Source organism: Orycteropus afer, unplaced genomic scaffold, assembly GCF_000298275.1.
Source record: "Orycteropus afer afer isolate SDZICR_OR568_19922 unplaced genomic scaffold, OryAfe1.0 scaffold00017, whole genome shotgun sequence".
NCBI classification, from domain to species: Eukaryota; Metazoa; Chordata; class Mammalia; order Tubulidentata; family Orycteropodidae; genus Orycteropus; species Orycteropus afer.
Genome location: NW_006921604.1, coordinates 2,544,542 through 2,558,946, shown reverse-complemented (window position 1 = coordinate 2,558,946; position 14,405 = coordinate 2,544,542). Strand labels below are relative to the sequence as shown.

The following is a 14,405-nucleotide window of genomic DNA, read 5'->3' as shown; positions in this document are numbered from 1 at the left end:
GAGTTTGAACCACCAGCCTTTTGGTTTACAGTCAAATGCCTTAACCACTACACCACCAGAGCTCCTCAAAGAAGACTATACTTGGCCTCAATTGCCCATTTAGTTTTAGAGGAAGTTAACTGTGGTTTGAACAAATTGAAACATAATAGTTTTCTACTTCTCTCTGCTGCTGTCTCTTTGGCCTGTGGGTATTAACCACCTCAGGCCGTAGGAGAAGATTGCTATAATGGGTGGTTTGGCTACTTATGGGCACTTCTGAATTGGTCGTTATGCCTGGCTGTTTGCTACAGGTTGTTTTCATGACTTTGTGTGCACTTGGACAAGAAACACAAAGAGGAAAAGTGACTTCCTGCTTAACCTAAAATAATGACCTACAATAACCAGTTTCATTTTCAGCACTGATAACCCTTAAAGACCTGAAGAGCAGTGGATGCAAATATCTATAAATGGGTAGTGGATCTCAATTTAAAAAAAGAAAAAAATCTTCTCTTTTATAGTAGGGCTGGCTCGTCCCCTCATGACCAGTTTGGAAATTGATTTGCAGTTTGTCTTCGCTTGTTTCCTAAGAATTTTGACAAGAGTAATTGAGGTCAAATGACTGGTTTTAACTTGTAAAAATGTCCACTCTGGCATATAAAATATGTACGTATTCTAGCCACACCCTCTGTTTTCTGATTGAACAACAGCTGATTTTTCTAGATGTAAGTCAAGTTTTGCACATTTGTAGAGACTAGTGAAATGAACATCTCATTTGGGAGCTTACGATTTGCAAGGTTAAAAATGATGATGCAGCAGGAAAGCCAAAGTGTCAGAGGCCCGACTGTGAAGTAGTGTCCACAGAGTGCAGGCTGCACATGAGCTGTGGGCACAAGTGTTTCAGAGGGATCAATGTCTTGTTGTGTGTGGTAAAAATATATGATAATAAAACATTTGCCATTTCAACCTTTATTATGCGTACAGTGCTGTCACATTAACTATGTTTCCCATGTTGTGCAAGCATTACCACTGTCTGGTTTAAAATTTGTTCATCATGCTTAACAGAAGCTCCGTGTCCCATAAACAATAACTTTATATTTTCCTGTCTCATCTACCCTTGGTAACTACTAATAAACATTCACCTCTATATATTTGGCCTATTTATTTCATCTAAGTAGGATCATACAATATTTGTCTTTTTATTTCTGACTTATGGCTAGTGGTTAAAGCGCTCAGCTGCTAACCAAAAGATCAGTGGTTCAAACCCACCAGCTGCTCCGCAGGAGAAGGAAAGTAATCTGCTTCTGTAAATATCTACAGCTTTGGGAACCCTATGGGGCAGTTCTGCTCTGTCCTAAAAGAGTCACTAAGAGTTGGAATCGAATCCATGGCAGTGGTTTATTTTATTTCATACAACAGAATGTTTTCAAGATCCATCCATATCATAGCATGTATCAGAACTTCATTTCTTCTCCTGGCTGAATAGTAGTCTGTTGCATGTATGCACCACATTTTGCTTAGCCATTCATCTATTCATGGACATTGACGTTGTTTCCACCTTTGGACTATTGTGAATAGTGCTGCAATTCACACTGATATGTATGTATTTATGTGTGTCCCTGGGGTCAGTGTCTTTGTCCTCAGCCTGTATAAGTCTTCTTTTCTTCTCAGTGCCTGACAAGAGGCCAAAGTCCAGTTGCCTTTCCAGTTCTGTTTTCCTTGTCATCTCTCCCTCACTTTACAAAAGAAAAAAGATACCTCTCTTACTTATTTGGTGTAAGTGGGAGTTCTGGTGGCGTAGTACCCTAAGGCATTTCACTGCTAACTAGAAGGCTGGCAGTTCAAACCCACCAGCCACTCCTCGGAAGGGAGGTTGGGCAAGCTACTTCGGTAACGATACCACCTGGGAAACCCAAGGAGGGGTCAGCATGAGTCGGATACGACTAGATGGCAGAGAGTTTGGTTTTGGTTGGTAGAGAGGAAGTTCTCAAATGCATTGATCTCCAGATTCTTTGAACCCAATCAGAAAAATGTTTGAGAGGCCCTAGCTTCAGTGTAGCATTTGTCATGCAGGCATCTAACCTGGCACAGCCTTTCTGAGCTGATACCTGCTGGACTTCCAATGGCAGTTTTATTTCCTTTCATTTTCTAAATATTTAATTACTCCATTAGGGACAAGCTGTGAATTTAAAAATATCATTTGGAAAATTTCCTACACAATATATGGATACAAGAAAGCAAAATAACCTTTTCAGGCAAGAAGCAAATAGTTTTCGAGAATTATGTCTTTAGTTATTTATGGATACTACTTTGTGCCAGATTATTATGGTGTGCCAGACATCTGGAAGTTTCCAGATTTAACTTAATAGTAGCTATGACTGTACTTCTTAAGTAAACGTTTATTATAGAATAGTTTTAGATTGATAGAAAAGTTACAAATACAGTACAGAGAGTTCTCATACAGTCCATACCCAATTTCCCCTATGATTGACATATTAGTATGGTATCTATGTTATAATTAATGAACGAATATTGATATATTTTCTAAAATGTCATATAAATGGAATCATGCACTATGTAACCTTTTCAGATTCTTTGACTTAGCAACATGCATTTAAGATTTATCCATATCTTTGTGTGACTAAATAGCTCGTTTCTTTGTATCAGTAAAAAAGTATTCCATTGTATGGATGTATCACAATTGTTTATCCATTCACCTATTGAAGAACATCACAGTTGCTTCCAGTTTTTCGTCATTATGGATGAAGTTGCCTTAAATATTAATTTATAGGTTTTGTGTGGATATGTTTTCAATCAGTTGTGTGAGTATCTAGGAGCAGGATTCCTGAATCATGTAGTATGACTGTGTTTACTTTTGTAGGAAACAACCAAACTCTCATCTGAAATAACTATGTGATTTTGCTTTCCCACCAGCAATGAATGAGAGTTCGTGTTGCTCCATATCTTCACAAGCAATTGGTATTGTCAGTTTTTTGGTTTTAGCCATTTTAATAGGTGTGTAGTGGTATCTCACTGTTGTTTGACTTTGCAATTCCCTAATGACAAATGATGTTGCATCTTTTCATATGCCTTTTTGCCATCTGTATATTGTCTTTGGTAAGGTATCTGTTCAGATCTTCCGCCCATTTTTTAATTTTTTTTTTCTTTTCTTATTTTTCAGTTTTAAGACTTCTTTGTATATTTTAGATACAAATCTTATATCAGATATATGTTTTGTAGATATTTTCTCATTTATTATGTATTATCTTTTATTCTCTTAACAGGATTTTTGGCAGAGCAGAAGCTTTGTTGTTGGTGGTGTTAATTTTTATTGTGATTTGGGTGAAAGTGTACAGAGCAAATCCATTTTCCATACAGCAGTTCATACATATTTTGTTTCATTGCATTGACTGTAATTCCCCACAATGTAACTACCTCTTCCTTGTGTCCTTTTTTCTATTAGAGATAGCTGCCCCCAAGCTATTTCCCTGTTCAAATACTGCTCGTTTCTCCCATGATTGATCATTCTAAGGAGTGTATCTACCTGATGTAAATGTTCACCTATACAGAAGTTTTTAATTTTAATAAAGTCTAACGTCAATTTTTTCTTAAATGAATCATGCTTTTAGTGTTACTGTGTTGTTGTTAGGTGCTGTCAAGTGGTCTCCAACTCACAGTGACCCTATGCACAGCACAACAAAACACTGCCCAGTCCTGAGCCAGCTCCATGATTCTTGCTATACTTGACTCCATCACCACTGCCACCATTTCAATCCATCTCGTTGAGGGCCTTCCCCTCTTTCATTGACCCTCTACCTTACCAAGCATGACATCCCTCTCCAGGGAATGGTCCCTTCTCACAACATAACCAAATTATGTGAAACGAAGTCTGGCAATTCTCACCTCCAAGGAGCACTTCCTCCAGGACAGACATGTTAATTCTTTTAGCAGTCCATGGTACTTTCAGTGTTCTTTGCCAGCACCACAGCTCAAAAGCATCCATTCTTCTTCGGTCCTCCTTATTCATTTTCCAGCTCTCACATGCTTATGAGGCAATTGAAAATACCATGGCTTGTGTCAGGCACACCTTAGTCCTCAAGGAGACATCTTTGCTCTTCAGCACTTGAAAGAGGTCCTTTGGCATTAGTTGTAGAACCAAGCAATGTGAAGTCTTTGACAATTTCAATCTTTTCTCCATTTGTTGTAATGTTGCTTATAGGTCCAGTTGTGAGGATTTTTGTTTTCTTTATATTGAGATGTAATCCATACTACAGACTGTATTCTTCAATCTTCATCAGTAAGTACTTCAAGTCATCCTCACTTTCAGCAAGCAAAGTTGTGTTGTCAGCGTATTGCAGGTTGTTAGTGATTCTTCCTCCAATCCTGATGCCACGGTCTTCTTCATATAGCCCAGCTTCTCAGATTATTTGCTCAGCATACAGATTGAATAAGTATGGTGAAAGGATGCAACCCTGATGCACTCCCTTCTTGATTTTAAACCATGTAGTATTCCCTTTTTCTGTTCAAACGACAGCCTCCTGGCCTATGTACAGGTTCCTCATGAGTACAATTAAGTGTTCTGGCATTCCCATTCTTCTCAATGTTATCCACAATTTGTTATGATCCACACAATCAAATGTTTTTGCATAATCAGTAAAACACAAGTAAATAACTTTATGGTATTCTTTGCTTTGAGCCAAGATCCATCTGACATCAGCAATGATATCCCTTGTTCCACATCCTCTTCTGAATCCAGCTTGCATTTCTGGAAGTTTTCTGTCAATATACTGTTGCAACTGTTTTTGAATTATCTTCAGTAAGGTTTTACTTGCATGCAATATTAATGATATTGTTTGATAATTTCCACATTCTGTGGGATCACCTTTCTTTGGAATGGGTACAAGTATGAATCTCTTCCAGTCAGGTGGCCAGGTAGCTGTCTTCCAAATCTCTTGGCATAACCAAGTGAGTGCCTCCAGCACAGCATCTGTTTGTTGAAACATCTCAGTGGGCATTCCATCAATTACTGGAGCCTTGTTCTTTGCTAATTCTTTCCATGCCGCTTCGACTTCTTCCTTCAGTACCATTGATTCTTGAACATATGCCACCTCCTGAAATGGATGAAGATCAACCAGTTGTTTTTGGTATGGTGACTCTGTATTCCTTCCATCTTCTTTTGATACTTCCTACATCATTCAATATTTTGCCCATAAAATCTTTCAGTATTGCAACTCTAGGCTTAAATTTTTTCCTCAGTTCTCAGCTTGAGAAATGCTGAGCACATTCTTCCCTTTTGGTTTTCTAATTCCAGGTCTTTGCACATTTCATTATAGTAATTGGCTGTGTCTGCTTGAGCTGCTCTTTGAAATCTTCTGTTCAGCTCTTTTATCTTGTCATTTCTTCCATTTGCTTTAACTACTCTTCGCTCAAGGGCAAGTTTCAGAGTCTCTTCTGACATCCATTTTGGTCTTTTCTTTCTTTCTCGTATTTTTATTGACCTCTTGCTTCATGGATGATGCTCTTGATGTCATCCCACAATTCTTCTGGTTTTCTGTCATTGGTGTTCAATGCATCAGAATGACTACATCTGTGGCAAGAGGTGATGTAAAAGTTCATTATCTTCAGCCAAAACAAGGCCAGGAGCTGATTGTGGAACAGACCATCAACTTCATATGCAAGTTCAAGTTGAAGTTGAAGACAATTAAAACAAGTCCACAAGAGCCAAAATATGACCTTGAATATATCCTTCCTGAATTTAGAGACCATCTAAAGAATAGATTTGATGCATGCTTTTAGTAGTGTATCTAAAGATTCATCATCAAACCCAAAGTTAAATAGAATTTCTCCTTTGCTTTCTTCTAGAAAACATTTAAGTCTGTGATCCATTTTGAGCTAATTTTTGTGAAAAGTGTTTGTTTACTTTTTTGCATATGGATTTCCAGTTGTTCCAACACTGTTTGTTGAAAAGACTATGCTTTTTCCATTGATTTGCCTTTGTGCTTTGCCCAAAATCGCTTGACTACATTTCTGTAGTCTCGACGCTTTTTAATCCCATGGTTTCTGTTGTTTGTACCCCTCTTAAGACAGCATGCTCATCCCTCCCACACATGACCCAGCCCCAGAGAGGAATGTTGGGCAATAAGGAAAGTCATCACCAGCCTGCTTCCTCTTGGCCTCTGATCCTCCAGTTTATCTGTCTTCCTATTTAAATTCATGAATTAAATATATATATATATATATATTTCTAAGACATCTTCAAACCTCTGAAATGATAGGAACTTACCTTCATTTAGCATCAGTGGATTGTTGGGCAATAAGGAAAGTCATCACCAGCCTGCTTCCTCTTGGCCTCTGATCCTCCAGTTTATCTGTCTTCCTATTTAAATTCATGAATTAAATGTATATATATATATATTTCTAAGACATCTTCAAACCTCTGAAATGATAGGAACTTACCTTCATTTAGCATCAGTGGATTTTCTTTGAGTAGTAATAATGCCTTATGTTTATATACTAATTCCTTATAAATTGGACACTTTTTACTATTAAAAAAGGGCCCATTACAATAACAGATCATCTGAAATTTTTAAAATAACAGGACTTCTATCCTGATATTTCTGGTTTTCTGAGATTTATGTCCATAGCATAGTGGCATAGTATGGACTAGGGGCTAAAAAACAGAATATTGTCTGTGTGATCCTCAGAAAGCACTTTTCTTGTTATTAGGGTCAGCAATTTCCTACCTCCTTAAAAAAATTCCAGTGAGACTGCTTTGTTACCTGAAGTCTGGGTGGCAGGGAAAAAGAAAGGATCTGAATGATAAATAGCTGCCTTTTGAATAGCCACAGTTGCTTTGCTCCTGGGACCCAGGAGTAACCCCAGGCTTGATCATGTGTTGTTAACACACGTACATTAACTTTTCATTTATGGCTTGAGGCAATGAACCAAGAAATAAAAAATGCTGAAGAAAAGCATAGGATTCTAGTAAACAGCAACCTGTTTCTCTGGGAATCGTCTCACGGATCTCCTTCCTCTCTAGGTCTGACCGAGACAACAATCTTCAGCTGTGAGGCTCATAATGATAAAGGGCTAACCGTGTCCAAGGGTGTGCAGATCAACATCAAAGGTAGGTAGCAAGGCCTGGGTCACCCGGAGGGGGTGGGGAGAATTCAGGGAACTGGTGCGGGTCACTCAGCTGAGCGTGAGCTCCATAGTCAGCTGCTTGGGTTTGAGTCTGGGCTTTACCACTGACTGCCTGTGTGACCTTGGACAAATCACTTAATCTCTCTGGCTTCAGTGCCCCTGTCTTTAAAATGGTAATAATTATCCAACATACCTATTGTTGAGGGTTCAGTGAGATAATAAAAGTAAAAACACTCGTTGAGGTGTCTGGCACATAAGCCTTCAATAAATATTAGCTAGTTTAGTTTTGCTTAGTCTAAGAAGAGGAGCTCTGGTAGCATAGTGCCTAAGGCACTTGACTGCTAACTAGAAGTCTGGCCGTTCAAATCCACCAGCCACTCCTTGGAAGGAAGGTTGGGCAGTGTACATCCGTAGTGATACCGCCTTGGAAACCAAAAAAAGAGGTTGCTATGAGTTAGGTCCAATTTGACGGCACATAACAACAATGGTCTAAAGAAGAAAACCAGCTAAAATATTTACTCTTGATCATCTTAACTCCTGTTTTTACTTTTTCCTCTTCACCCTGAGCTAGTCTGCATTATCCCTTGAAGAGCCTCTGAGATTAGGGATGGTTTGCCGGGTGTTGAAATAGGGAAAGGGCTCTATCCCTTCCAAAGCAGCCAGCGCTGAGCTAAGTCTCTGCCAACTGCTTCCTCTGAGAGAGGGAGCTGAGGAAAGCAAGTCAATTCACTTTTCTTCCTGGGCCCAATGCTCCTGTCCCTCTTTCTCCCACTCTGCCTCTTTCTTCTCTTAGCCGAGATTTCACTCCAGCTGAGTTCGTTTCCTAGTGAATTGTAACTAAGAATCAAAGGCATTTGTTTGAAGGTCCCCTAGACTAGTGAAGACATTCTAGTCCAGTCCATCTATCTACCTGCTCTCTTATGTCATCAAAGATATTCACACCTGAAACTTGTAAGGAAAGCTAACCTAAAAGTAAGTCCTATCTTAATATGCCTTTTAAAGACATCTTCCTTACTCTCTCATAGAAATTCAAAGAAATTTTATATTTTAGTATTTATTCTTAATTTAGACATTGAGAAATAAATACTGGGTTAATGTTCTATTTAGTCTTACCTGTGGGGAAACAGTGCAAGGAAAAAATAGAAAGTGTTGAATAATGAGTTAAATATTGGGCAACAGAAGGAGACTCAAAATTATGAAGAAGTTATACTCAAAAAAGGTGCTGATGTATAGTTTTAGCAAATCAACTGAATGAAGGCTACTAAAGGGCATTTCCTAAAAGTTCACTGAAATAAAAACATGAGCAAACTAACAGTACTGGAGGAACTGTATAACTTCCTTCCTTCATTACGAATCCCATTATTATAGTTTTCAAAGGAAATCTTGGGAATTTCAGGAATTCATGTGTGGGAGTAAATTTATAAAGACATTTTTATAAAGTATAAGCCATATTAAAATTTGGAAATCCATAAAATGAAAAGCATTTCTTTAATTTTCTGCTTCACACAGAATCCTAGCTATTTTGGTAAATACTACTTCCAAAATTCATGTTATTTGGCTTTTGTTTATTTTTAGATTTATGGCAAAGCAACCCAAACTCTCTTTTTATAGTCTGTTATTACTATGGCATATGTGGTTAAATTATAATTGGGAAAGGCAGACATTTTAAGACAGTTCTACTAAACTATCTACTAGTTTAGGGAAGTGATTAAAACAAAATGCTGATTCTTTCCCACTCAGCAAGTTACATGTCTGCTAGCAAAACTCAGACTCCTAAACTTAATGTGGTCCCAGCCCACCTCCTCTCTTATCATCCCATCATCACCTCCACTATCACCACACCAGCCACTGGCCTTTACATGTCTTATTTAATCCTGACCATGGTCCCATAGTGCAGTGCTATTACTATCTCCCTTTATAGAGGAGGGAACTGAGCCTTAGAGAGACTTTTAACTGTGTTCAGGGCCATACAACTGGTAGGTGATAGGTCAGTCTCCCCAGCATCCTCTCATTCTCAGGTCAATCGCTTGCTGTCCCTAGCAACCAACCAGCCCTCCAGTATCCTGTTCAAGGACACAGCTCCGAGGTTAAGCAGACCTGAGTTTAAGTTTTGATTCTACCGCTTATTAGCGCTGCGACCTTTGGCACATTTGTAATGTCTGTGGTCCTCAGTTTCCTTTTCTGTATACGGGGATTGTAAGAATATTCTCTGATAGGGTATGAAGTATCTGAAGGGTGTGAGTGCATAAAGTATCTGGCACATGGTAAGCACACAAAAGCTTTTTATTGTTTTTTAGGTGCCATTGGGTTAGTTAGTTCTGACTTACAGTAACATCATATACAACAGAATGAAACACTGCCTGATCCTACACCATCCCCAAAATTGTTGCTATGTTTGAGTACATTGTTGTAGCCATTGTGTCAGTCCATCTTGTAAGGGTCTTCTTTTTCACTAACCTTCTTCTTTACCAAGCATGATATCCTTCTCCAGAAACTGACCCCTTCTGATAATCTGTCCAGAGTTCATGAGACAAAGTCTCACTGTCCTTGCTTCTGAGGAGCATTCTGCCTGTACTTCTTCCAAGACAGATTTGTTCAGTCAATATTCTTCACAAATGCCATACTTCAAATGCATCAATTTTTCTTCGGTCTTCCTTATTCATTGTCCAACTTTTGCATGCATATAAAGCAGTTGAAAATACTATGGCTTGGGTCAGGTGCACCATAAACCTCCAGGTGACATCTTTGCTTTTAACACTTTAAAGAAGTCTTTGCAGCAGATTTGCTCAATGCAGTGGGTGTTGATTATAGATCCAAGTAAAATGAAATCCTTGACAACTTCAATCTTTTCTCCATTTATAGTGATGTTACTTATTGGTCCAGTTGTGAAGAGTTTTATTTTCTCTATGCTGAGTAATCCATACTGAAAGTTATAGTCTTTCATCTTCATCAGTAAGTGCTTCAAGTCATCTTCACTTTCAGCAAACAAGGTTGTGTTATCTGCATATCACAGGTTGTTAATGAGTCTTCCTCCAATTTTGATGCCATGTTTTTCTTCATGTAGTCTAGCTTCTCAGATTATTTGCTCAGCATGCAGATTGAATAAGTGTGGTAAAAGTATGTAACCCTGATGCACAGCTCTCCTGATTTTAAACCATGCAGTATTCCCTTGTTCTGTTCAAATAACTGCCTTTTGGTCTATAAACAGATTCCACATGAGCACAATTAAATGTTCTGGAATTCTCATTTTTCACAATGTTATCCATAGTTTGTTATAATTCATACAGTTAAATACCACCAACATTTTGGTCAGAAACAAGCATGCTTGTGACACCCAGGGACTCCAAATATGTTTTTAAAAAGGAGTTACCCTATGCTGGAGGAGTAATTCTGTTAATACATAAATAAGCCTTCTAGTGATAGAATGATCCCGCTTGGGCCAGGAAAGTGGAATGAAGACCTGCTTTCCTGCTACTGACTAAGTTAGGAGAACTTTTAGCTGCAAAAATATGTGGAAACATTTGTTTCCTTTAATGAGCTCATGTTTACCAACCCTGCTGAATGCAGGCACTTTTCAAGGTGTTAAGGGTCATAGCTCCACCCTCATGGAACACACTAGTTGAGTGGAAAAGACCCACATTGGTTCAAATCTACTAGAGGCACCTCAGAAAGAGGAACTGGTGACCTAAACTAAGCAATGTGCTACTGAAAGCTCTGTGGAGTACAATTCTGCCTGACACACATGGGGTCACTGTGAATCAGAAGCAATTCAGTGGCAACTAGTTTGTTTTGTTTTTTGGTTGTCTAGTTTCTAGTTTCTTCTTAAATACCTGGAAACAGATTTGATATTAATGCACTCATTTAGTGTTGTGGTGTCCTGTGGTTTATAATTGTGCTTGTGTGTGTGTGTGTTTTTTACTTAGTAATCCCCTCCCCACCGACTGCAGTCCATGTCCACAACAGCACTGCACACAGTATCCTGATCTCCTGGGTCCTGGGTTTTGATGGATACTCTCCCTTCCAGAATTGCAGCATTCAGGTAAACTTCTAAGTTGAAGTAGTTTGATACATTGTGGATTTACCTTATTATTTTTTTACTCTTGATGAAAGAGCTTATGGTATCCATTGTTCTCCATGGATGAAAATGTGAGCCTTCTGGGAAAGCCTCTGCAGGACACTCTGAGGATGGGCACTGAGTGCATTTCTCCACTTTACTTAGAGTCCCTTCACCTCTCTACCCTGCTCAAAGCTCACCATGTATGGGCTATTTCATGGTGATCTGTCTCAGGATGCTGTGTCCTTCCTCTGCATGGCCTAGGACCCGACCAGAAAAAAAGAATGTTTCTAAGGGGGAATGTCATGAGACTAGTTCAGTATGACATACATCTTTCAGTATGAATAACACCTGAATGTAAAGAAAACAAAAATCTTCACAACTGGGCCAATAAATAGCATCATGATAAATGGTGAAGAAATTGAAGTTGCCAATTATTTTATTCTACTTGGATTAATGGGAGCTCTGGTAGCATAGTGGCTAAGGCACTTGACTGCTAACCAGAAGGCTGGCGGTTCAAACCCACCAGCCACTCCTCGGAAGGAAGGTTGGGCAATCCTACTTCCGTAGTGATACTGCCTCGGAAACCCAAGGAGGGGTCGCTATGAGTCAGGGCTGACTCGACGGCACATAACAACAACAACAACAACAACTTGGATTAATAATCAATGCCTACAGAAGCAGCTCTGGTAGCATAGTGCCTAAGGCACTTGACTGCTAACCAGAAGGCCGGCGGTTCAAACCCACCAGCCACTCCTCAGAAGGAAGGTTGGGCAATCCTACTTCCGTAGTGATACTGCCTCGGAAACCCAAGGAGGGGTCGCTATGAGTCGGGGCCGACTCGACGGCAAATAACTACAACAACAACATGGAAGCAGCAGTCAGGAAATCAAACCATGTATTGTATTGGACAAATCTGCTGCCAAAAGACCTCTTTACAGTGTTAAAAAGCAAAGATGTCAGTTTGATTACTTAAATATGCCTGACCTAAGCCATGGTCTTTTCAGTCATCTCAAATGCAAGCAAAAACTGAACAGTGAAAAAAAGAAGACTGAATAAGAATTGATGCAATTTGAATTGTGGTGTTGGAGAAGGGTATTGAATGTACTGTGGATTGCCAGAACAAACAAATCAGTCTTTGTGGAAGTACAGCCAGAATGCTTCTTAGAAGGAGGAATGCAAGACTTTGTCTCACTTACTTTGGACACACTATCAGCAGGGACTAATCACTGGAGAAGGACATCATTCTTAGTAAAGTAGAAGGTCAGCAAAAAAGAAAAGAAACCTTCAATGAGATAGATAGACACAGTGGTTGCAACGATGGGCTCAAGCATACAATGATGGTGAGAATTGCCATGGAAACAGGGCCAAAGTAGTGTTTACATAATAACTTGTGGACATGTGGAATTCCATACATTTTCTTGAAGAATTCAAATAATTACTGATTGATCTTAACACATAGCTTCTAGTCTGTTGTTGAAAATGACTGCACATAGATAATTCTTTAAAAGAGCACAGTGCCCAAGGCGAATATTCTTTATTAGTTAAACTGAACTATTTCTTTTTTATTGTTTGACTTAAAGATAATTTTCAGGAAACAAGTTCCAACTGTAAGTTTAAGGTTCAAAGATTTTCTTAGGGTGATAGATAGTTGGGGTGGGTCATTTCAACTTCCATGTCTTTAGAAGGTTTGCATTCTACAAGAATTAAATAAATATTCTCTCCACATGGTTAAGTGCTCAGCTGCTAACTAAATGATTGAGGGTTCAAATCCACCCAGCAGCTCCATGGGAAGACCTGGTTATCTGCTTTTGTAAAGATTATAGCTATGGTGCAGCTCAACTCTGCCACATGGAGTCACTATGAGTCGAATTGATTCAACAGCGTCCAATAAAAACAACAAATTAGGGCTTGCTTGTGGAAGGATCCCTGGTGGTGCAGTGGTTAAGTGCTTGTCTATGAACTAAAAGGTTTTTGGTTCAAATCTACCAGCTACTCCATGGGAGAAAGATGTGGCAATCTGCTTCTGTAAAGATTTATAGCCTTGGAAAACCTATGGGGCAGTTCTACTCTGTCATCTAGGGTTACTGTGAGTCAGAATCAACTTGAAGGCAATGGGTTTGGGGTTTTTGGATCAGGAGTTCAGGAAGCCAGGCATCTGCATTGTTGTCTGTGGTGCCTTACCCAGTGGTTTCTGAGGAAACCTGGGGATTATAGGTCTTGTAGAGTCATCAGTCATTTTTCCCACTACCTAACATTGGTATAAAACAGAAATATAGGCTAGCCATTCCTAATGTGACTCCTTGCCATGATTCAGGCCCTTCCCTGAATGTTTATTATATAAAAAATGGAAACAGTTCTAATAACCTTACCATTTATCGAGTGCCCACAAGGCACTTTGCAAGCATTGTTTTACTTAAAGTCAACATTAGAACTGTAGACTCACTGTGAGACTGACAAAACCAGAATTCAGCCCCAGGAAATTCTTATGGCAAAGCAGTGCTTGTAGCCATCTGCTGGGTGGTGTCTCAGGAGTGACAGCATTATATGGTACCAGGTAATAGAACACGTATAGATTGTCCACTGAAAACATGAGTGTGTTCTGCCTTCCACTTTATCATGCAATGAGGTTGGGAACTTTTCTTAGTTTCAGAAATGATTGCTCTTATTAGTTAAAAACACATTAACCTGACACAGGCCAGCCATGCTAGCTCAGCTTAGAGAAGTGACTTCCAAATAATTTTGTTGTTGACAACTGATGTTTGTAATACCAGATAGAATTAGTTTCTCTGCTCCTAATGCCTCCCACTCTTGTGTAACAGCTGTTGTTTCTCTGAATAAAAACATGCATTATCCACAAAATAGCCTCCATCCTTACCCTGCCACCCCCAGACTTCCTTAACCCTTGCCCAACTTTATTTGTAAACCTCCCAAGTACTGTTAAGTGTTAGGGATTCTTATGTTTGGCTGTTTACAAATTCCTCATCAGTGATGTCTTTTGTTTTTTAAGAAAGAGAAAACAGATTTTTCAAAGATTTCTTTCACATATTATACCGAACCAAACACACTGCTGTGGAGTAGGATCCAACTCAAAGCGACCTCTCCTTGGGTTTCCGAGGCCATATCACTACGGAAGTAGATTGTCCAACCTTTCTTCTGAGGAGTGGCTGGTGGGTTTGAACCACCAGCCTTCTGGTTAGCAGTCAAATGGCTTAGGTATTATGCCACCAGA

The 14,405-nt window shown here is 39.2% G+C and overlaps 1 protein-coding gene across 1 annotated transcript in view; it reads left to right on the top strand.

Moving 5' to 3' along the window:
- The window catches only part of MERTK (MER proto-oncogene, tyrosine kinase), a 180,971-nt gene that overhangs the window by 104,753 nt on the left and 61,813 nt on the right, over positions 1-14,405 (top strand). Inside the window, exons 5-6 of the mRNA XM_007959410.2 lie at positions 7,016-7,102; positions 11,043-11,158. Coding sequence (XP_007957601.2) covers positions 7,016-7,102; positions 11,043-11,158 — 203 coding nt within the window. The remainder of the gene's footprint in view (positions 1-7,015; positions 7,103-11,042; positions 11,159-14,405) is intronic.